General features: G+C 42.3%; 1 protein-coding gene across 1 annotated transcript in view; it reads right to left on the bottom strand.

The window, feature by feature from the left end:
• Positions 1 to 194: 194 nt before the first annotated feature.
• LOC105806011 (radial spoke head 10 homolog B-like) overlaps positions 195 to 23,531 on the bottom strand; it is a 42,901-nt gene continuing 19,564 nt past the window's right edge. The window contains exons 10-19 of the mRNA XM_012639025.1: positions 21,969 to 22,158; positions 20,887 to 21,001; positions 19,818 to 19,897; positions 19,583 to 19,731; positions 17,552 to 17,659; positions 17,153 to 17,296; positions 11,456 to 11,578; positions 10,175 to 10,262; positions 3,286 to 3,484; positions 195 to 371 (exon numbers count right to left, since the gene is read on the bottom strand). Coding sequence (XP_012494479.1) covers positions 200 to 371; positions 3,286 to 3,484; positions 10,175 to 10,262; positions 11,456 to 11,578; positions 17,153 to 17,296; positions 17,552 to 17,659; positions 19,583 to 19,731; positions 19,818 to 19,897; positions 20,887 to 21,001; positions 21,969 to 22,158 — 1,368 coding nt within the window. The 3' untranslated portion in view covers positions 195 to 199. The remainder of the gene's footprint in view (positions 372 to 3,285; positions 3,485 to 10,174; positions 10,263 to 11,455; positions 11,579 to 17,152; positions 17,297 to 17,551; positions 17,660 to 19,582; positions 19,732 to 19,817; positions 19,898 to 20,886; positions 21,002 to 21,968; positions 22,159 to 23,531) is intronic.

A 23,531-nucleotide genomic window follows, 5' to 3' on the forward strand; every position in this document is an offset into this window, starting at 1 on the left:
AACTCCTCTTTTAAAATGCAGGCATTTCAGGGATAGGAAAGCTGAGATGCAGTGGGCCAAGGCAGGAATATTTCAAAACACTAAGATAATAAGTAAAATGCAAACAATTTTATTGTTCAGGAAATATTACAGTCCTTGCAGTTCTAAGCTCCTCTATATGTGCATGTTTTCATGGCTCATTCGTAACACTAGCAGCCCTTTACTTTTTTCTTTTCTTGCTTGTGGTGGATTTGCTGGGGGACATGGCTGGATCCTCTTTGGGGGGGCTCAGTGTCAGGCTAGAAGATGGGGCATCCACTGGTTCCTTGATCACAGTGATGTCCACCTCGTAGTCTTGTCTTTTGGCCTCTTCCTCTCTTAAGATACTCAGCCTAAAACCAAACACGAGAAGGTAACTTTTTTTCCTTTGAAATTGCAAAACCGGTTTTTGTGCTGCATATTGCTTACAGTAGCCCATGCCTGTGTTATCAATCATGTCTGTGACCAAAACTAAATTGTCTTTGCTTTGCCTGAAATAATAAGTGATGCCATATCTAGACAGTCCAAAATAAACCTTTTATATATCTAAAGTGATTTGTGAAACAACTTAGAAGCTAATAAATGGCCTTGTATTTTTTTATTTTTTTTCCTCAGCTATCAGCACTAAGAAGTAAGTGGCCTTTTAAAATACCTCATGTATTCTTTTCCTTAAGTGTAAATAACACTTCTAACACTTTCTTCAGTAGGCCGAAAGTACCTTACAGAGGTGGGTGTCTGCACTTGGACTGCCGGGACCCTGCAGGACTGAGCCTCAGCCATGATCCTCAGAAGGTGAGTGTGCAGCATGTACTGGGTGCTCACCAGGTCCCAGGCCATGTGTTCTAGATGCTTTGCCAGCTTTAGCTTATTTAATCCTCACAACAGTCCTAGGAGGTTGTAGGGATCCAAGGCCCCTGGCCCCCTAAAGGTTTGCTGAAAAATCACTGACATGAGGCAGATTAATAGGAGGAAAAGAATGCAAATTTATTTTAAAATATATACATGGGAGTGTCCAGAATGAAAACTCAAAGATACAGGGGAAATTGTCCATTTTTATGCTTAGGTTCCACAAAGTGTGGGCAGCCATGTAGAAATGTGATTGGACTAATAGGGTGTGACTTAATGCCGTTAATAACAGACTGAGTGGGGAGCCAGCAAGGCCTGTCTAGATTCTGCTTGGCCTCTCTGAGCAGCATCCTTCCTTCTGGGTGTGGGACAGGGCCCTTTCTGGAATAGGAGATTTTATAGTCAAACAAAGTAGATCAGATAATTACATCATGACCAGTTTTTACATAGAATAATTTTAGGCTTTATGGCTGGCCTTTGGGAAAAGGGGTTCTAGCTTTTATGACCTGCCTTGGGGAACAGGGGTTCTGGTTTCTATAGCTAGGTTCAGGGAAGAATGGGACTGAGAAGGACAAGGGAGAGTCAGAGAAGAACTTTTGCTTCTGAGGCCTTCATTTTGGTACTTTTTGGTACTGTTTTCTGAGCCTCATCAAGGTATTGTCTCCACCTCACAGATGAGGACCCTGCCCAAGGCCACCCAAGTGTCAAGAGGTAGGGCTGGGATTTGAACCCAGGCCGTCTAGATCTGTGGCCTGTGCTATCGGCCACTACTTCCCATTGCCTTTTCATGTGAGCTTTGGGGCACAGGTGTCATCACCAACTTAGCCAGGGGGACCCACAGTTAGCCATAAGTCCTCAGTACTGGGTGAGGACGTGATACTAAAAGGAACAATGCTGCTTCTACTCACAACATTTCTGACGCTGAATGTGAGGGCTTTTTCCCCACACCAACCAACTCGAACACCAGCTGGGTGTCCTAAAACTCAATTGAATTCTGACAGTGTCTACCTGGAGTTTGCACAGACCTCACAAGTTAAGGGCTCAGTCCCTTAAGACAACCCCCATTTCAGACACCAATCCCAAGTCCTGTGCTCTGACCAACCAGCTATAAATTGGGGGTGCCCACGAACCCCTCCTCAGGTTCAATAAGTTGCTAGAAGGGCTCACAGAACTCAAGGAAACATTTTACTTCCATTCACCAATTTATTATAAAGGATAAAAATGAGGAGCCAGATGACGAGGTGCACAGGGCAAGGTCCAGAAGGGTCCCAAGCACAGGAACTTCTGTCCTTGTGGAGTTGGGGCTGTCCCACCCTCCCATGAGTAGATGTGTTCACCAACCGGAAACTCTCCAGACCCCATTGTTAGGGTTTTATGGAAGCTCCATTGCGTGTCATGATTAATTAGATCATTGGCCACTAGTGACGAGCTCAATCTCCAGCCCCTCTTTCCTCCCTGAGTGTTGAGGGGATAGATGTGAAAGTTCCAACCCTCCAATCACATGGTTGGTCCCTCTGGCCACCAGCTCCATTCGGAAGCTATCTAGGGCCCCTGCCTGGCCACCAGTCATCTGGTTCACGTGCTAAAGGACAGTCTTACCACTCCTGGGATCCCAGGGGCCTTAGAAGCTCTTGTGTCAGGCACCAGGAACTAAGACCAAATCTTAGAACAAAAGACACTCCTGCCACCCTTATCACTCAGGAAGTTACAAAGGCTCTAGAAGCTCTGCCAGGAACCAGGAGCAGAGACCAAATATGTATTTTTTTATTATGTCAAAGATACCCTTAGGAAGTTACACACTTTGAATGAAAGTGAAAGAAATCAAAATATTTTACCCCAAAATATATTTATTTTGAGATGGCTGTCAAGAAAGCAAACAGGAGTAGCCCTGTGAAGCTGTCATGTGGGGGAAATTGGCATCTGCAGAGAATCTGCACAAGCCAGGCCTTGTCCAGATCGAGGGAGGACAGAGGGTCTGACACCTTAGAAACCCGAGAGCAACATGGACCCCTGTTCTCTGAGGCCAGCTGCCCGAGAGGTTTAATCTACATAACAAGACGCGTTTTCTAGCCAGGCCTCCTCTCTCCCTCCCATAACTGGTCATGCCACTACAACCTGGTTTATCTGCCCCATTCTTTCTGTAACCTCCAGGTGGTTTATCAGCTCTGTACCCCACTGGGGCTTGGGTCACCACTCAGGTTCTCCCCATGTACGTGTTTAGTACATTTGTTTGCCTCGTCTATCATTAGTCTGCCTTTTGTGAGTCGATTTTTCAGTGAACCTTCAGAGGGCAAAGGGGAAGTTTTCCGTGGGCCCCTACAAAAGCATTTGGTCCTGAAGTTTCAGGTAGCTACAGAAGACAGGAAAGAAAGATGACAGCCCTTGAAGGAGAGGCAGAGCAGAGGGATGTTATAAAGGTACCTTGCTTCTAGCTCATCGTTTTCAGTTTTCTTCTGCTGAGCCATTGCTGCATTACGTAGCTTGTTTTCCTTTACTTTCTCCTTCAGAGTCTCTTCATGCTTATAGGCATTAAAGAGCATGTTCACGAAAAAGACATACATGTTATCGACCCACATATTGAGTTTCTCCTTTTGTTCATCCTTGGGTTTTTCACATTTCTCTGGAATAAAATTTAATCAAGACGAGCATTAACACAATCCTGCAATAAATTTGGAGTCTGTGTGCATATTCTAGTTCTGCCCCTTCCTGCAGTGAGCTGAGGGACCTGTTCCTCTGCGAGGTGGGGTGATGCAGGCTTCCCAGGGTCGGGAGGGTTAGGAAACTCTTAGTGACAACCTGCAGCAAGGCGCAGGTGCTCTGTAGACTGTGGCTAGGACTGTCGACGTTCCCTGTGAGTCTCCTGGTACCTTTTTTTTTTCCTACATAGCTTAAGTATTTTGGTTTTCTGAAATTTTAATTTTCCATGTTTCGGGGGGGAAAAACCCTCTTACACTGTCTTTAAAGGCAGTTTTTATTTTAGAAATAATAAATTTAAACTCTGAATTGAATAAGAAGGTAAGTAGACACTGTCTTTAGCTTGGGCTATGCTACTGTGTGGGGGAGATGAGGGGAGAAAAGCACTGGGACGGAGACTGTGGAAAGGCAGGATTTTGTGAACAATCCACCCCTCCAATCTCACCTCCCATTCCAGGACCTTGATGCCAACGCCAGATTTTACAGAGGCTAAAGGAAACTTTCATGTGTGTGTGCCACATGAACTCTCAGATTCCAGAACATCAGGACAGCCTGTGGCAGGCCTAAGGCTTGGGCAGGTGATGTGCATGGAGGTGTGAGGTGGGGAGTCATGAAACCAAACCACTGGGATTGCTGGCCCCGGCCTGTCAAGGGTCTTGCACAGCCTCTGCTGCGAGGCACCACAGTATAGTAGTTACAAGCGCAGACTTGAGCCAAACTGTAATAGTTAGACTACAGGCCCAGCTTTGCCACTTACTAGCCTGTGTGATGTGGGCAAGTTAACATCTCTGTGCACTAGTTTCCTCACCTGCAAAGGGGAGCAGTAACACTACCTACTTCACAGAAGTCGTGTGGAGGTTAGATGTGTTGGTGCATGTAAGCGCTGAGCTCCGCACACATTAGTAGCCACTCAGTCACATGCTAGTGGGTTCCCATAGCCCTGTCTGCCAGAACAGATTATCACCTAACCTATTATAAAATAAAAACAGATAAGCCACACACTGGGAGAAAATATCAGCAAAACCTATGTCTGATAAAGGATGTCTTGTCTCCAGGATATGTAAAGAACTCATAACTCAGACAATCCAATAAAAAATTTTTTAAAACATGCACTAATTGTTGCAGAGAACATAGAGAAAAACTACACCTTTCATATTATTGACAGGCATGTAAGACGGTATGGCCAATTACAAAAACACTCTGGTGCTTTTCTTTACAAAGTTCAGTGTACACTTAGCATGTGGTGCAGCAACTCCACTGCCAGACGTCTGCCCAGGAGAGATGAAGACCTGTGCACAAAGACTTGCCACCCATGTTCACAGCATTATTCACGGTAGCCAAAAAGTGGGAAAAACCCAACTTCCACAACTGATGAATGCATAGAATGTAGCGTGTCCATACAATGGAGTACCATCAGCAGTGCAAAGGGACAAAGGGTAGTACTCATACATGCCACAACATTAATGAACCTCAGGGTAACCAGAAGTGAAAGAAGCCAGATGCATGAGACATATGACTGCATTTATATGAAATGTCCAGAAAAGGCAAATCCGTGGAGAGAGAACACAGGTCACTGGTTGCCTGGGCAAGGGGTGAGAGTGGGGATGAACTACGAAGGGCACAAGAGAATTTTTAGGATGTTGTTCAGGAACTGTGTCGTCATGGTTGCTGTACACTTAAAATGGGTGAATTTTATAGTATGTAAATTGTACCTCAATAAAGCTGTTAATAAGGGGGAGAATAGCAATGTCATCTAAAATTTTTTAAACTTAAATATTCTACAAAGTTTTTTAAATGTTAAATCAACCCTTAGCAACTCAAATTATGTACTTTTATTTTCATTTTATTATTTTCATGGAGACAGGGTCTTGCTATGTTGTCCAGGCTGGATTTGAACTCAAAGGTTTAAGGGATCCTCCTGCCTCAGCCTCCCAAGTAGGTACAACTACAGGTGAGTACCACTGTGCTCAGCAAATCATGCACTTTTACTGAGACAATTCATCTGTTACCCTCTTATGGAAAAAGTCTATTTATTATTTTTTTAGGTTGATTCTTTTTTAATCCTCATTTTACAAATGAGGAAATTGAAACACAGAATAATTGTCTTGCGTGAGGTCACACAGCCAGTAAGTAGTGGTACCATTAATGGAAAGCGGGGACACTGGAAAAGCAACACACAAAAGTGGTTCTCCTGAGTTTTTAGAGTATGGGTGAGTGAATCATGACAGTTTTTCTCACCGCATGGTTCTAGAACTCCCGATCTGTTCTTTTCACAAAAGAAAAAAGGAGGCCCTGTACTTGGAGACCTTTGGCAGCTACTTCCCCATCCCTTTCCACCTGGACCTCCTTTGCCCCACCGCCCCAGTCTTCGCAGTGTGAGTTCTACTCGTCGCACTTTCTCCTCAGCATTGGGCTTTTCCTGGAAGGAGCTTTGGTTTGTGAGTTGCAGGAGTCCCCAGGGCCCAGCTGCCTCCCTCCAGACCTCACTCTGCCCTGTGTTCCGCCCCTCCCTGCATCAGAGGCTCTTCTCAGCTCAGCCTGCTGTGCTTGCCCAGCAGATACCCTAATTGCTTCTCTCTTTTATATCTGTTACTTTCTCTTACATTCTGTTTACATTCTCATGCCATGCAGGGTTTGTAGTTAGTAATTTGTCCCTGTTCACTCATATGTTGGCTTTCATGGTGATACCTTGTTACAAAATATGGTTGTATATACAACAGTATGCAGCTTATGGTTTCTTGGTATTGCTGTTCTAATTGTGCTCTCTTCATGTGGGGATCTAGAGAGATGAAAAATACTCTACAAATGTCATTCCCATTTTCCCAGAATCCCCACTCTAGGTGGTTTCCACGTCACCCTCTCTTTCCTATAATAGTTGAGAACAGTGGCTTATTATTTCTGTTTTTTATCTTAAGTTTTCATATCTTGGTTATGCTAATTTTGTTAAATGAACTGAATGGCTTTTTATAATTCTTTTTTTTTTTTTTTGAGACAGAGTCTCACTGTGTTGCCCAGGCTAGAGTGCCGTGGCGTCATCCTAGCTCACAGCAACCTCAAACTCCTGGCTCAAGCGATCCTTCTGCCTCAGCCTCCCGAGTAGCAGGGACTACAGGCATGCGCCACCATGCCCGGCTAATTTTTTTTTTCTATGTATTTTTAGTTATCCAATTAATTTCTTTCTATTTTTAGTAGAGACAGGGTCTCGCTCTTGCTCAGGCTGGTTTTGAACTGCTGAGCTCAAACAATCCGCCCACCTCGGCCTCCCAGAGTGCTAGGATTACAGGCGTGAGCCACCGCGCCCGGCCTATAATTCTTTTATTACTGCTTTCTTAAAATTTTGAAAATACTTGCTCATAAAAATTAAATTTGGGGGGTAAATTTTGACCATTTTTTCTCCATGATTAGTCAGGTTTTCTACATTTTCTTGAGTCTGCTTTTGTTATTAATATCTTCCTAGAAAATCACTTCAAAATTCCAAATTTATTATCTTAGAGTTGTCTATAGCATTCTCTTGCTATAATTTTAAAAACCTTACCTGGGGTTATCGACTTTTTCCTTCCTACTTGGCATATATGTTTTACCACTTTTATTCAGATTATATCTATTGTTAAGGATATCTTTTTCTTTCTTTTTTTTAGGGGGGGATGAGAGAGAGAGATCAAGGATGTCTATTTTTCTTAATGAACCAGCTTTTGGAATAACAGTCTTAAAATTCTTATTTTCTGATAGATACTTTATTTTTGTTTTTTTGAGACAGGGACTGGCTCTGTTTCCCAGGCTAGAGTGCAGTGGTATCGTCATAGCTCACTGCAACCTCAAGCTTTTGGGCTCAAGTGATCTTTCTGCCTCAGCCTCCTGAGTAGCTGGGACTACAGGCGCAGACCACCATGCCTGGCTGATTTTTCTATTTTTTTTGTAGAGACAGAGTCTTGCTTATTGCCCAGGCTTGTTTCAAACTTCTAGCCTCAAGCAATCCTCTTGCCTAAACATACAGGTGTGAGCCACCACTTCTGGCCTTTGATAGAAGACCTTGTGAGATGATTTTGTTAATGCCTTCCTTCTACTTTCCTTGTGTTTTGTTATTCCTCCTTTCTACCTTTTGGGGCTGAATGTTTAGGTTACTTTATTGTTTAATAATGAAAACAATACTATAAATTTTCTCTGGTTATAGTTTGGGCCATGTCTTATAGGTAATGTTAAAGCTATTTCAACTTCTAAGTATTCTTAGAAATGCAATTTGATTTTCTCTAAGTATTATTTAGAAGAATAAAGGACTTTAAGTTTGGTGGGACTTTTTGTTGTTGCTTGTTTTGTTTTTGCTTTTAAAAATCAACATACCTGGTCCTTCTTTAACAGAAATGTCATCTTCTTTATCGATGTGTTGTAATCTGCTACTATCTTTGACTTCAAATTTTGAGACTGCTTCCAGATTTGTCCCAGGCCCCGAGTTTACATCATATGTCGCAGTTTGGGCTACAAGTTAATAAATTTTATGTTAACTTTGTGGTTTAAGACTCACTTAATATGTTCTTTTGCCAAAATGTCATTTTTCATATTATTCGTTTTGAAATTAAGGCCTTCCAAATTAGCTTTGTTGATCACTGTATGTTGTCCTTAGATGTGTTAAATATACAAGGAGTGATCAGAAAACCTAAAAGACAGCTCCCTACGCCTTCACTGAGGTGAATGGGACCACTACAGGCAGGGTAGACAGAGGAATGACAAGAATTGTAGGAGAGACTTTTTTGTGCTGCCCTTCACAGGGCTACAAGTGAACTGTTCAAATCTCTGGGACAAAATATTTGACAACATCTGTCTTTTATTTATTCAAAGTCTGAAATGCTTTTAAAACAAGGATAGCTATGTGCTGAGTGGATCCTCTCCTAGAGAGCTAGACATCTGGTTACTCTCACAAAAATAATTTCCCACTGATTAGCCCTCTTTATCCTCTTCTTATCTAGGCTAAGTAATCTCTAACTCTTTCAAACTACCATCATTTCTGTCCCTCCTTTCAAGGAATTCTGATTTTCTAGTCACTTGGCAGATTTTAAAAATCAGAGAATTGAAATATATACAATCCAGGACTCTAAGGTCAGAGCAAGACCCGAATATGGTGAAAGATTACTTCCTGTGTTCATCAATGAACTCTCAATGAGCCACCGGCTAGCCGGAGGACGGTAAGTCACAGCCATGGCATGTAGTAATCAGATGAAGCGGGACTTTGAGAGAAGATGCCACATGGGCCAAGGGAACCAGCCACAGGCGCAGCGGCTGATGCACAGGTGGCACTCAGCCAGGGGTAAAGGAGTGACCAGCGAGATCCAGGCAAAATCAAGGCATAGCTAGAACTGGGGATACCAGCCAATAATAACAGTAAAGTACATTAATTGGGGTTCCATTTTTAGTTCTCTCTCTCTTACAGAAACTGTATGTCTTGATTATGGCACTTTGGGAAAGTGCTCAGGAAATGTGGTTCTCCGGTAGGACGCCGAACACGGAGGAAAATGACACAGCCCTGCAGATTCGTACCAGAGGGAGAAGAAACCAGGACAGTAAGGGGTCGCAGGAGCCAAGTGAGAGAGTATTTCGAGAAGCTGAGAGTTTTCATTCCTACTGAGAGATCAGTTCACGTGAAGGCAGAAGTACTGACAGTGACGTGACGGAGGTCACTGCCGACGAGGAAGCACAGTCAGTGGTGCAGGGAGGACAAGGGCTAGGTGGAGCAAGCCGAGGGAGAAACAGGAGAGCAGCTGGAGAAGAAGTGTGTGTGTGTGGCTTTCCCAGACGCCGGTCAGCGAAGGGAACAGAGAAAGACAGTGGACTCTAGCAGGGCATGTGAGAGGAAAGAAAGTTTTTCCTTACTGGACACACTGGAGCGTGGGTGTGGGTGTGTGCACACTGGTGGGGAGGACCCATTAGAGAGGGAGGAGGTCATGGGAAACGACAGTCACCGTAGAGCGGATGCAGGGGCGAGGCAGGATGAGGGCCCAGGACACAGTCCACCATAGAGGCACAGTGAGAAAAGGAGGAACACCAGGAGGCTGCTGTGGCACGGAAGCGAGGCCACATGCAGCCAGGAGGGCCAGCGAGGTGGCGGGAAACTGCCACTGTGTTATGCACATGGGGAACGATAGGCGGGGTGAGGGCGGAAGCCCAAGCGCACAGTGAGGCATCACCCGGGAGGGAGGACATGCGGCCAGCAGGCAGAGAGCTCTAGAGATGCTTTCCAGGAAAAAGGAGAAAGGATAACAAGAGGAGTATGAGGGATTGAACAAGGGTTTGTTTGTTATTTTTAATTTGAGCATCTTTAAAAACCAAAGAGAATGAGACTCTTGAGAGAAAAGTTGATTGTAAAGAAAATATGTAATCAGCGTCATCCGACTCCGAGGGAGAGGTGTGCAGGGCCGGGGACAGGTCCAGCCGTCCTGGGACAGACTGAGCGCCGTACAGTTCCACTTTGAAAGTGAACTCCGTCAAGCCAAAGGGAAGAATTAGAAGCAGCTATAGGAGCCTCATGATATATAAAAAAAGATGGTTGTAAATTTTTATAGATTTTATATAATTTGTAAGCAACAACAGTTTGTAAATATTAAAGTTCTACAGCTAAAAGACTCACCATTTTGAAGGAGAAGAAAGGTTAGCCCTTTTGCTGCAGATTTAAAACTGATTCTGGAAACTTTCTCATCACTTAGAGACTTCCCGACCTTGAGTTTTACATTTAAAAAAAAATCATAAAGCAAAGTATTACTTTTGCATCATTATGGACTAAAATTAGTTTAAAGTTTTACATTGTAAATAATGAGAAAATTATTAATGAGGACATTCTCTTTGAGCTAATTTAACTATTTTTAACCTGCATAAAATACTAATATTTGTACTATTAAAGAAATTAATAAGAGAGTTATTGCACGTACTGAAAGGCTCCCCCCAAAAAACCCAAAGACCTGAAAAATATCCCCTGGGTCTGTTGGGAAAGCATTTATTGTGTAGAATTAACCGTGCTCAAATTCACGTATTAGTGGCTCTCACTAGCACACTTGTGCTGTAAGTCCCACACTTCTACCTCCAGCCGGAGTTTGCCCTTGAACTCCAGTCTTATCTCCAGCCACATACCGCTCTAATCAGGCACCTTAAGCCTCACATGTCCAGGATCAACCCCTTTGTTTTGCCCCCAAAACTCATCCCCCTCCCCCAGTCTTCCCATCATAATAAATGGCAACTCTATTCTAATTGCTCAGGCCAAAAACCTTAAAATCATCTTTGCCTTCTCTTTCCCTTGCAAACCCCACACCCTTTAGAACACATTGGACCAGAGCCCACCTTAGTCCAAGACACCATCACCTCCAACCGGGATGGTTCCAAGAGCTTCCTTGCTGGTTTGTCAACAGCAACGCCACAGAGAGCCTACTGACACCTCTGCTCGGAGAGCTCCCGTCCCACCTCACCCAGAGTAAAAGCCAGGGCCTCACCTCGGCCAGACGCCCTTCCAGCACCTAGACGTCGTAAGTGTGAAGTAGAGCTTGTGGTAACAGGTGCAAACTCTGGAGTCAAACTGCCTGGGTACAAATCCCCAGCTCCACTACTTCTGGGACCATGGGCAAGTTTCTTAACATTTCTGTGTCTCACCCGCCTCCTAGAAATGGCAAACGTACCTAAAGGTTGCTTGAGGACATTCAATGAGCTAGTACCTAGGAACTGCCTGGCACCTGGTAAACCCCATAATGTTAGCTGCTACTATCGTTCACTTGCTGTCCTCTCTCCCCTTCTCACAAAAAGCCCGTTAGGGAACGGGCCTTTGGTTCCCTGCCAGGTCCCTAACACATAGTGCCTTTCACATAGGGGGCGCTCAGTCATGGGCGACACTACAGCTGTTACATGGTTAGCTGTAAATACAAACCTCTGATTTCCTTATTTTGTTAATATCAGGCCAGAGTCCCAACTTGCTGGAAGATGACTTGGCACTGCCACAGTGATCAGATTCGTGGCTTGTAACCGCACTTGGACTCCAGTTCTGGGTGCCCTAAGCAGGGATGAACACATCAAAGGATTTCTGGTTTCCATGGGGATGTGTGTGTGTGTGTGTGTGTGTGTGTGTGTACATACACACACATATGATTTTAATGAGGTATAACTGATTTACAATAAACTACACATACAGTACACTATTTGATGAATTCTGACATGTCTACACCTATGAGACTATCACCTTGGTCACGACAGTGAACCTGTCTACCATCCCCAAGTTTCTTGTGCCCCTGGAAATCTATCCTCTTCCCCTATTGCCAGGCAAACACCAATTTGCTTCCCATCACTACAGATTACTTTGCACTTTCTAGAATTTTATATAAATGGAATCACATAGTACATTGTGTACCCTTTCTGCCTGGATTCTTTCATAATTATTTAGAGGTTCGTCCATGTTGCTGCATGTAGCATGAGTTACTGTCTTGTGGAGTCATAGTCCATTGTACAGATATGATATGATCTGCTTATCTTGGTGGGCTGTCTGCAGACTTCAACTACTGGACTTGTTTTATGACCCAGGATATAATGTGTCTTGGTAAATGTTTCACGTACGCTGGAAAAGAGCATGGGTTCTGCTGCTGTTGTCATTTAGATCAAGTGGGTTAATAGTGTTATTCAAAGCTTCTATATGCTACTGATTATTAATTTAGCAGGGCTAAATCTCTATCATTGTTGATTGGTCTGTTTTCTCTTTCTGTTCTGTCAGTTTCCACATGTACTTTGAAGCTCTGCTATAATGTACATACCCATTTAGGATTATGTCCTTTTACTTCCCTGACCCCTTTGTCACTATGCAGTGACACTCTGTCCCTGGTAATACCCTTTACTCTGAAATCTAATTTGCCTGATATTGATGTAGCCACCTAAGCTTTCACTGAATAGTGTTTTTTCCATACTTTTACCTCTTTGTGTCTTTATACTTGAAATGGGTTTATTGTAGACAGTTTGTAGTTAGTTCGATCTGACAATCTATGCCTTTTATTTGGGTTGTTAGGTCACTTACATTTAAAGCAATTATCTGCCATGTTGCTATTTTTGCTTGCTATTTGTTTCCTTCTTTTTCTTCTGCCGCCTTTTGGATTTAGTATTTTTTATATTTCTATTTTATCACCTTTACTGATTTTTTCACCATAACTTTGTTTTTAATCACACCTTATGAGTATTTTAATGATTTATAGTATACTTTTTTTTTTTTTATGAGACGAGTCTCACTCTGTCACCCAAGCTGGAGCGCAATGGTGCAATCACAGCTCACTGCAGCTTCAAACTCCAGGGCTCAAGTGATCCTCCGGCCTCAGCCTCCCAAGCAGCTGGGACTACAGGTATGTGTACCACTACTCCCAGCGTTTATAGTATACTTCTTTAACTCAGCACTGTCTGCCTTCAGGTGATACTATACCACATCGCATCTAGCATAAGAATCTTAAAACGCTAAACTCCCATTTCTCCTCTCTTAGTCTTTGCACTATCATTGTCATACTTCATATGTTATAAACCTCACAAACACTGTTATTATCATTGCTTTAAACAGTCAATTCTCAGGAGATTTCAAAACAGAAAAAATTGTATTTATCCACAAAGTTACTATTTCCAGTTGTCTTTATGGCTTTGTATAGGTCTAGATTTCCATCTGATAACATTTTCCTTTTGCCTGAAGGGCTTACTTTAACTTTTTTTTTTTTCTTTTCTGAGACAGAGTCTCACTGTGTTGCCCAGGCTAGAGTGCCGTGGCGTCAGCTCACAGCAACCTCAAATTCCTGGGCTCAAGCGATCCTCCTGCCTCAGCTTCCTGAGGAGCTGGGACTACAGGCATGCGCCACCATGCCCGGCTAATTTTTTCTATATATTTTTAGTTGTCCAATTAATTTCTTTCTATTTTTAGTAGAGACGGGGTCTCGCTCTTGCTCAGGCTGTTTTCGAACTCCCTAGCTCAAACAATCCGCCCGCCTCGGCCTCCCAGAGAGCTAGGATTACAGGCGTGAGCCACCGCGCCCGGCCAACATTTCTTTAATGGCTGGTCTTCTGGCGATGAATTCTTTCAGCATTTGTATGTCTGAGAAGTCTTTATTTCCCTTCACTTTTTAAAATTATGGTAAAATATACATAACAAAAATTGCCATCTTAACCATTTTTAAGTGCACAGTTGAGTGGCACTAAGCACATTCGTATTGTGCAACCATCACCACCATCCACCTTCAGAGCTCTTTTCATCTTGTAAAATTGAAACTCTACCTATCAAACAATAACTCCCCATTTGCACTTCCCCTCAGCCCCTGGCAACTACATTCCACATTTTCTGTCTCTGTGAGGTTGACGACACTAGGTACCTCATATAGGTAGAATCTTATAATATTTTCCCTTTTGTGACTGGCTCATTTCACTTAGCATAATGTCTTAGATTCATCTATCTTGTAGGATAGGTCAGAATTCCTTCCTTTTTAAGGCAGAATAATATTCCATTGTCTGAATAAGCCACATTTTCGCCTATCCATTCATCTGTCAATGGACATTTGTGTTGCTTCCACATTGTAGCTATTGTGAGTAATGCTGCTGTGAACATGGGTGTGCAAATACCCCTTCAAGACCCCGCTTTCAGTGCTTTTGGGTATATCCCCAGAAGTGACTTGCCATTTTTCACAGTGGTTGTGCCATTTTACATTTCCACCACCAGTGCACAAGGCTTCCAGATTCTCCACATCCTTCTGAGAGTAGTCAACCTAATGGGTGTGAAGAGGTTTTTATTTGTATTTCCCTGGAACTCCCACAATCCATATGTGGGTCCACTTGATGGTGGGTCCTGGAGGCTCTGTTCACTCTTCAGTCTTTTTTCTTTCTGTTCCTCAGACTCAATAATTTCAGTTGTCCTATCTTCAAGTTCCCTGATTCATTCCTCAGCCTGCTCAAGTCTGCAGTTGAATCCTGCAAATGAATTTTTCATTTGTTATTATACATTCCAGCTCAAGAATTTTTTTATTTTTCTATAGGTATTCCATGTCTTTGTCGATATTTGTACTTTGTTCATATATCATTTTCTTGACTTTCTCTACACCTTTAGAACTTTGTGCATCTTTAGAGTAGTTGTTTTAAAGTCTTTGTCCCATAGGTCTGCCATCTGGTCTTTCTCAGGGACAGTTTCTGTTGGTTTACCTTTTCCTTTGAATGGAGCACACTTCCTTGTTTCTTTATATGCCTCACGCTTTTTGGTAAAAACTGAATGTTTGAATCTAATAATGTGGTAACTCTGGGAATCAGAGTTTTTTATAACTATTAATTAAGTGAATGTAGGCCGTCTCTATGCTGAGGATCAGCCTAAGGTGTAAACTTAAGATCTTCTCAGGTCTTTTACAAGCCTTCACCTTTCTCTGGGCATGCCGTGACTTCCTAACTTCCCCCATATGTGTAGTTGCTTTTGAATGTCCTAGTCTTCAATGTGTGGCTCCTAAAGGGGAAAAAAATTTTTTAGATGAAAGGGGTAGGGGTGGCGAATGCTGGCCCTTTAAATTCTCTGAAAGTTACTTCAATCATGGAGAAGAGCTTGCAAATGCAGGGAGTGGGTACAATGATGGCTGCCTGCTCTGTGTCGGCAGCTCTGCAATCAGAAGCAGAAAACCAGTGATCAGAACACAAATCCAAATATTTGGAGGACAAGGTCCCTGCTGCCTATCCTGGTTCCCACAAACTGCCTGCAGGCTGCTCCAGGGACAGGTGCACAGCTGCCCGACACAGTGCTGACAGCGTCGGGTGGGTAGCCGCTGCTAGGCTAAGAGCTGAAGTTGACCGAAATTAACCCCAATTGACCTCTGAAACTTCTCCCTGGAAGTTACAAGCCTCCAACAAACTCCAGAGTTCCAAAGAGTTACACAAACAGATTCTGCTAGTATGATTGTTGCCTAGGCAGGGAGCCAGCCTCCTGGTGCTTCAGGCTGCCATCCCTCCAGAATTCTCTGTCTCCACCTTCACTTTTGAAAGACCTTTTTTTGGGTATTAAATTCTAGGCAGACAGGATCTTTTTTCTTTGAGTACTTTCAAGATGCTGCTCCACTGGAACAGGAAGTCTGTTATCATTCCCATCTCCGTGGCTCTGTATGTTACATGTCTTTAGAGCAATTTTGGTTATAATGTTCCTCGATATAGTCTTCTTTGTATTTCCTCTGTTGGGATTTGTTGAGCTTCTGGGATCTGTGGATCTATGGTTTTCATAAACTTTGGAAATTTTTCAGCCATTATTTCTTCAAATAATTTTTTTGTTTCCTCTCTTCTTCTGGGATGTGAATTACACATATATTAGGGCTGCTTAACGTGTCACAGCCTGAGGATACTGATTATTTTTTTCCAGCCTTTTTTTTCTGTGTGCTTTAGTTTCTATTGCTGTGTCTTCAAGTTTAATCTTTTCTTTTGTGGAGTCCAATCTGTTGTTTAGTCCATCCAGAGTGTTTTTCATCAGTAATAGCTCTCCTTAGCATGTTCGTGCTTTCCTCTGCATCCTTGAACATACTTGTCTTATCATTTTTGTCACTTCTGGGTGTGCTTTTACTGACCGTGTCTTCTCATGACAGTTCAGACTTGCTGCTTCCTTACATTAGATGTTATCATGAGATGCTGTAATTCTGAATTTTACATTGTTGAGTGTTGCAAATGTTTAGCATTCCTTTTTTTTTTTTTTTTGCTTTGTTCTAAGTTACTTGGAAATAGTTTGATCCTTTTGAGTCTTGCTTTTTAAGCTTTGTCAAGAGCCGCCAGAACAGCCTTTAACCGAGGACCTCCATGCTGCAGCAGTACGCTGTCCAGTATTCAGCCCAATGCTGAGGTGCTGAGATTGAACAGGAAGTCCCCAGCTTCCCCACAAAGAATCCAAGTCATATCCATGGTATCTGTGGTAAGAGATGCCCCTTGGACAACAGTGAGAAGGTTGCTCACGTGCACAGCTCTGAAGAATTCTCCAGCTGTGGGGCTCACGGGGCCCCCCCAGACTCTCCCCTGTGGCTCCAAATGCATGTCTCAAAAACCAGAAATCCTTGGAACCCACCAGACTGAAACCCCCATCGAAAGTTGATTTGTCTCAATTTGACCCAGCGGCTGGATCCTTCATAAATTGCCAACACCATCCCTGCTCTGCCAGCGTGTCACAGCAAAGCCTGGAGTGTCCATCCTTGTGAGCAAGCCCTGTCCTCGGGGACTTGTTTAGCATCTCCTGTGCATTCAGAAACTGTTCCTTGAAAAATTTGCTCTGGGACAGGCTTTCCACTCTCACAACGCTAGATACAGAAAACATTTCATAATAAAATACCTCGGGTTGTCTAATCTGGTCTAGTGGTCCACCTAGCATGTCGGTGTGCACCCCAGCCTTCGGGACTCTACTTCATGGGCCAGGGCCAGGAAACACATTTTCCCTAACTTAAAAAAGAAAAAACACCAGTACATTCCTTTCAAAATGTGAACTGACAAATTATTTCTTAAGTTTTAACTTACTTCCTAGAAGGTTACAAAAGCCCAAGATAGTTTTGATGAAGGCGTAACCATTCAAGAATAAAACCATTTCTTGTTCTGTAAATTCTAAGATATTTGTTACCTGATTTGTTGCTGTGTAAATATTTGAATATTTGTTTCCAGACAAATCATCATTTGGAACATTCACACACGATTTGGTCATTTCGTCAGTAACACAGATGAGTGCAAAGCTTAAGAGGGCTTCAAAGAATTCCAGGAAAACCAACTGAAATACAAGAAAACACAGAGGGTCTCATTCACCCTGACACAACTGGTGGTGGACCAGTGATTGATTTAGGTGTTCATTTCTTATTAATCATTACTTCCTGACATCTGAAATATCCTTCTTTTTAACATTAACCTCTACTTTCTAATGCAATCAAGAATATATAGTTTCAGGAATCTGGGTTCAGATTATTTTCATTGGCAAAACAAACAGCCTAAATCAAATGTGTATCATTTGTGAGGACTCTTTACAAACCTCAAGTTCAAAATTGCTGTCAATTCCATCAGATATGAAAGGATTATCCTCTGCTATTACCTCCACAAATTTGGTTGGTGTTAATTCTTTGTTTATCATTTTAAAATCCTGTAAAAGAACCAACCAAACCATAACTATCTATAATTACAAACAGCTATATATACCTGGCTCAAGTGAGCCTCCCACCTCAGCCTCCCAAAATGCTGGGATTACAGGTGTGAGCCACCACACCCAGCCTATATATTTTAACATCAGTTTATATCAATACAACAATTTAAGAAAATGTACCAGAAATTAATATCTCAAGAACTGATAGTTTTGAAAAGCATTCTGAATTTATACTGGTATTTACCTCTGTCCCTCCCTTAGTCCCTCTATTAGTAAAACATTTTTTTGGCATAAGCACAGACATAGAAAATGGGGGTGTAGATGATCCAGGTGTGAAATATTAACTCAACTCTATAGGCTGGGAGGCCAGGAGTTTAAGACCAGCCTGAGCAACAAAGCAAGACCCCCATCTCTACAAAAAATAGAAAAATTAGCTGGGCGTGGTGGCACACCTGTAGTCCCACCTCCTTAGGAGGCTGAGCCAGGAGGCTCACTTGAGGCTAGGAGTTTGAGGTTATAGTGAGCTATGATGATGCCACTGTACTCTAGCCCAGGCGACAGAATGAGAGACCTTGTCCCAAAAAAATAATAAAAATGACTGCAATGGATTGAAACACATCAAATTATATAAATCCAGGCATTAATATTTTTTAAAGCTCATTAGTCACTTTCAAAGAATTGCAAGGATATCAACTTATTCTGAAAATAAATGAAAACATAAAACATTTCTCTCTCCTGTATGGACTGTATTTCAGAGTACTCAGATATCTGATGAATACAAGTAAAGTTCTTCTTTAAGATTCGCAGCTAATAAATGCAGAAGAAATGACAGAATTAGAAATTTACCATTGTGCAACTCCTAGTGAAATAATGGTCATTAGCAATGACCACTGGGGGTTGCTAAAGCCACTAGGGAGAGGTTTATGGAAACCATTCTAATGGGAGGATCATGCCGACACCATGCGAACCCAGTGATCGGTCTCAGCGTCGGGGAAAGGGAACCTTCCTGATGTGATGCAGTAAGAAGGACACAGAACCACCTGTGGCTGTGTCAGAAACAAAACACTAACTCTGACTACCACTTACTGGAAGTGCGGGGGAAAGAAGAGCATGTTAGACACCACCACGAGGATGCAGGCAGCCAAACTCAGGGTGGCTGACCCACCCTGCAGGGACAGATGACCTAGTTCCTGCATAATAAATGACCATGAAGGTGAATAAACAGCTGTATAATATTCCATCCCCCCAGATCACATACTTTTAAACAACTATTTTCCTATAGTTAGACACTAGGTTTTTGTCAGTGTATACAACAGTGTTAAATTTTGGAAAACACTCTATCATTAGCATTCAATTCTTCTAATTTCATCATTTGTATTCCTACAAGCATAAATCAAAAGTATCATGCAATGAAAAACTACCAATAATTGGTATGAGACCACTGTATAAATAAGACATCACTATTTTCCAAATGAATAACTTTTAAAAATTACTTTTTTAATGAACAATAATTTTTTAAAATGACATTCATCCTCCCATCTTCCTTCCTTTCCTTATTTTTTTAAAGATTTCAATTGGCTTTACTGTGATTTTGGGATTGGGAAACACTTCATTCCATAAAATAGAATAAATGTTCCCTCATCTTCCTTTAAATTCCCAGGTGTGCAGGAGTAACGATACCATAGGTAACAGGCCATCCTCTTCCCCTATGTGTGAGCACTTTAGGCAGGTGACCCATTTCTGTTCCTTCCTCCGTCACAGACCATTTGAATCACTCTCTTCTGCCAAAAGGGACTCAATGGCCAGGAAAATTCACCCCAGATTTCTACCTCCTTATTTGTATATGATAGCTAGAATATCTTGCCTTTCTTTAAAATCAAAATGCCTATAAATATAAAACCAATATCAAACTTAAGCGATTACTTTCAACATCCAGAGGAAGTGTCTCATCTTCATTGTTGGCTCGTGGGGCGGAGCTGTGTGTGGTCTGCAGTAAGCGAGATAGATCTCCCAGCACTTATCAATGTAATTCATTGAATAGAGCGTCCGCTGTTGCTCACGGAATAAACGGCCTAAAAATACAACATTCAAAAAATGATTACACATTTATATTTTGAAAAAATGGTGGTAAATATAATCCTATTGTTTTTGTATTTACCTTTGACGTGGCAGGCATTTGGATGAATGTTCTCAGTCATCAGTTTTGTAAAACACAAAAAAAGCGATGGGCTTCTATCCCTGTGATTAAAAAGAGATCGTAATTACCCCTCTCTCCAGGAGTTGGAACTTAATTCCCCTCTCCTTGTGTGTGGGCTAGATCTAATAATTTGCTTCTAACGACTAGAGTATAGAAAGAGAAAAATAGTGCGTTTACAGTAGAAAAACCTGACACCACTCTAGCTGAGTGGTCAAGGTCAACATCACTAGTAATAAGACACAGTGACATCGGGCATCCTACACAGTATGATGAGAAGGCCAGCTCACCTCCACAGCATTCTTCCCCGCAACCCACAACCTCAGTGTCGTCATGAGAAAACATCAGCAAGCCAAGATCAAGGGACATTATACAAAATAACTGGCCAGTCTTTTTTGAAGTGTCAAGGTCACAAATGACAAAGTCTGAGAAACTATCACAGATTGGAGGAGACTGAGAGGACGAGACAGCAAAGTGCCGTGTAGGATCCTGGATCTGGGAACAGGAACAGGACATCAGTGACAGACTGGGGAAACCCTAATAGCGTCTATAATTTAGTCAGTGCAGTTATAGCCGTGTTCACTCTTTACTTTTGATAAACATCCATGGTTATGTAAGAGGTTAACCTTCGGGGAATTTGGGTGAAGGCTATATAGGTACTAATTCACTTGGCAACACTTCCATAAATCTAAAACTATTTCAAAACAAAAAGTTTTGTTTTTTTAAAAAAAAGATATAATATTACTTTTGCTGTAAGACATACAGGAGATTCTGACCTAAAAAGGAAGAGTAGGTTTATTTCTGAATTAAACTCCAAGAGGTATTTGCAATATTGAAACAACTCAGATGTGAAGGGTTTTCAAAGTTTTAGTCTGGTATCTCATAGCTTGGTGGTTAATATTTGCGGAAAAGTTTTGTTTTTCGTCCTTTATTTCAAGACTATGTAAAAAACAATGACTGTTGAAGAAAAGAGGACAACACGATAACTACAGTCCAGGTTAGCTCTGCCCCGTCTCCTTACGGTGGTACTTACTGGAACTCTCTGTGGTGAATGTGGTGAGCCAACTGCAGGAGATAGTTCAGAAATGTTCTCAGAAGTATCGTTGTAAATGGACAATGAATGTCCTCAACTGGTATGTCCTTATTGGCTAAAATAAGAAAATGGAGAGGATGCCTAGTATTTTCTAGAGCCTTCTATTGGATTTGCTCCTGGTACCCAATTCAAAGAACTGAATACAATGGAGTACTTACTTCCTCGAGAATACACTGAACATACATAAACATCCAGGTAAAAAATAAGTCCCAGGTAAAAGATCTCTATCTGGTTACTGTACAAGAAACTTATAAGATATCTTGTCCAAGTGTTTTTCAGAGTAGTCTGAGCCACAGTTTGATTCATGCGCTAATGCTAAGTGGATTTTATGTATTTTTCAAATGCTTAATATTTTGTTTTTCAAGTAGATAATTTGAGGCTTTCAGTTCTACCTCTCAGAATTCAGCTGAAAGGAGTAAAACCTTCAAAGCTGTTGAATTTATCATATGAACTTTCTAACTTGAAATTAAGACCAATCCTAAGACTACCTAGAGCCTTTTCTAGACTATTCCAAGCCCTCGCTGATCCTCCCTCCTTCTGACCTGACAATTTAGTGCTTTTTTACTATAGACAGCGGTAGGAGAAGGTAGGCAAACTTTTCTATGAAGGGCCGGATGTTAACTGTATTAGGCTTGGTGGTCCAGACAGTCTCTGTCGCAATCGCTCAGCACTGGTGTTGTGGGGCAAAAGCAGCCACAGACGATACGCAACAAACAGGCATGGTGGTGTGTTCCGGTAACGCTCTGTTTACAAGGACAGGTTGACCTGGGCTGGATCTGGCCCATAGGCCACACTTTGCTGACCCCTGCTATACACAGTCTTGAACTGTTGCTGTTACTTCACAAAATTGTCTCTTTAAGTACAACACAAGCACCCTGAGAACAAGACCATATGCTGACTTCTGGAACACTTCTCCCAGCGTTTGCCTTCCCAGTCCCTCAATATCTCTTAACTGGTTTCCAGGTGATACGATGTTATACTGTCCTTTAAGCCATAAGATGCGAAGGACCTAGAATACTCACTACTTAATATCCTGTCCATATCAGCAAGAGTTATTTTGTGGTGATGAAATTTGCAATCTTTTAGAAATCTCCAGAAGTGAAGCTTTGTCATCAGAAAGGTGTTATCCAGAGAGTGATCACATCCTAGGCTGCTATAAAAGCTATAGATTCTTCTTAATTCTGTAATATTTCTTAAGATAGCATATTCTGCCTGAAAAGAAGTAATTATGCATATCTTAATCCTGCATAATAAGCACAAATGTAAAAGACACAACACCTGTTTTCTAATAAATGACATAACACATGTAAAGTAATGGCATTTACCTCTTACCTAAGAGCTTGATAGATGTTTCCTTCTGCCAGGTCAATAGAATGCAATTTCTGACCAACAGTAAATAAATATGTTGTTATCTGGAAAATGGAATTCTTCTGATACCGCTGTGGGATGGCAGCCTGTCTCGAGAGCCGCAATAAAACTGTGCTGTCTACAGATCAATATCCCTCATAAACATATATGCAAAAATCCTTGACAAAATAAACTGAATCCAGCAATACATAAAAAGGATAATACACAAACACCAAGTGGGGTTTGTCCTGGGATTGCAAAGCTGGTTTGACATTTGAAAAATCAATCAGTGTAATCCACCATATTGATAATCCAAAAAAGAACCACATGATCATATCAATTGATACATTTGACCGAATTCAACATCCATTCATGGTAAACACCCTCAGCAAATAGGAATAGAAAGAAGCTCCTTACCCTGGTAAACGGCACGTACAGAAACGACGCAGCTAACATCATACTTAAGGCTGAGAGTCTGAAATACGCAATACTCACACTGATTGCTTTGTTACCTCCTCTCCATCCCTTTCACCTTCTGGTGTTTTCTTCAGGCCCCCGGAGCCCTTACGCTGCCCCAGATTCCCCACACATGCAGCCCTGCAGTCTGAACACTGTCCTGGGCTCCAAAACCTCTCACCCCATGCCTCATCAGCATAAATGAAACTTCAGAGAACGCAAAGAACAGTATTTGGGGTCCCCAGGGAAGCAAAAAAGCCCTAGCTGGGCAGCGGCATCAGGCATCTGATGCTCTCAGTATTAATTCCTGCATTTTAAAAATCAATTCAATTGTATAGACATTTATAGTCTTCCCCATCTAAAGCATTGTTCTAGAGCACAACATGGAATTTGTCTTCATGGAGCTTAAAATATAGAAAAAAAGACAAGACATATACGCACAATAAGGAAGTATCATCGCTGGGACAGAGCCATGGGAAAGGAGAGATGGATTTTAAATAAGCAGCTCCCTGGAGGACGCTGCACTAGAACTGAGCCTGGGAGAGTGGGAAAATGCACAGGACTCCCTGGAGAGCAGACACCGAGGGGAGGCTGGGCCTGGGGGCAGCCAGGGTGGGTGCTCCCAGAATGCTAGTAGGGCTGCATGCCCTGGAGCAAGGCTGTCACCTCTCTCTGCCTCAGTCCCTCATGTGCAATGCGGCACGCCCACAGCCCTGCCCCAGAGGCTGCTGGAAGGACTCAGCGAATTAAAGGCATCTGGAACCGTGCCCAGAGCAAAGTGC

Source organism: Propithecus coquereli, unplaced genomic scaffold (genome assembly GCF_000956105.1).
Source record: "Propithecus coquereli isolate 6110/MARCELLA unplaced genomic scaffold, Pcoq_1.0 Scaffold137, whole genome shotgun sequence".
Lineage (NCBI taxonomy): Eukaryota > Metazoa > Chordata > Mammalia > Primates > Indriidae > Propithecus > Propithecus coquereli.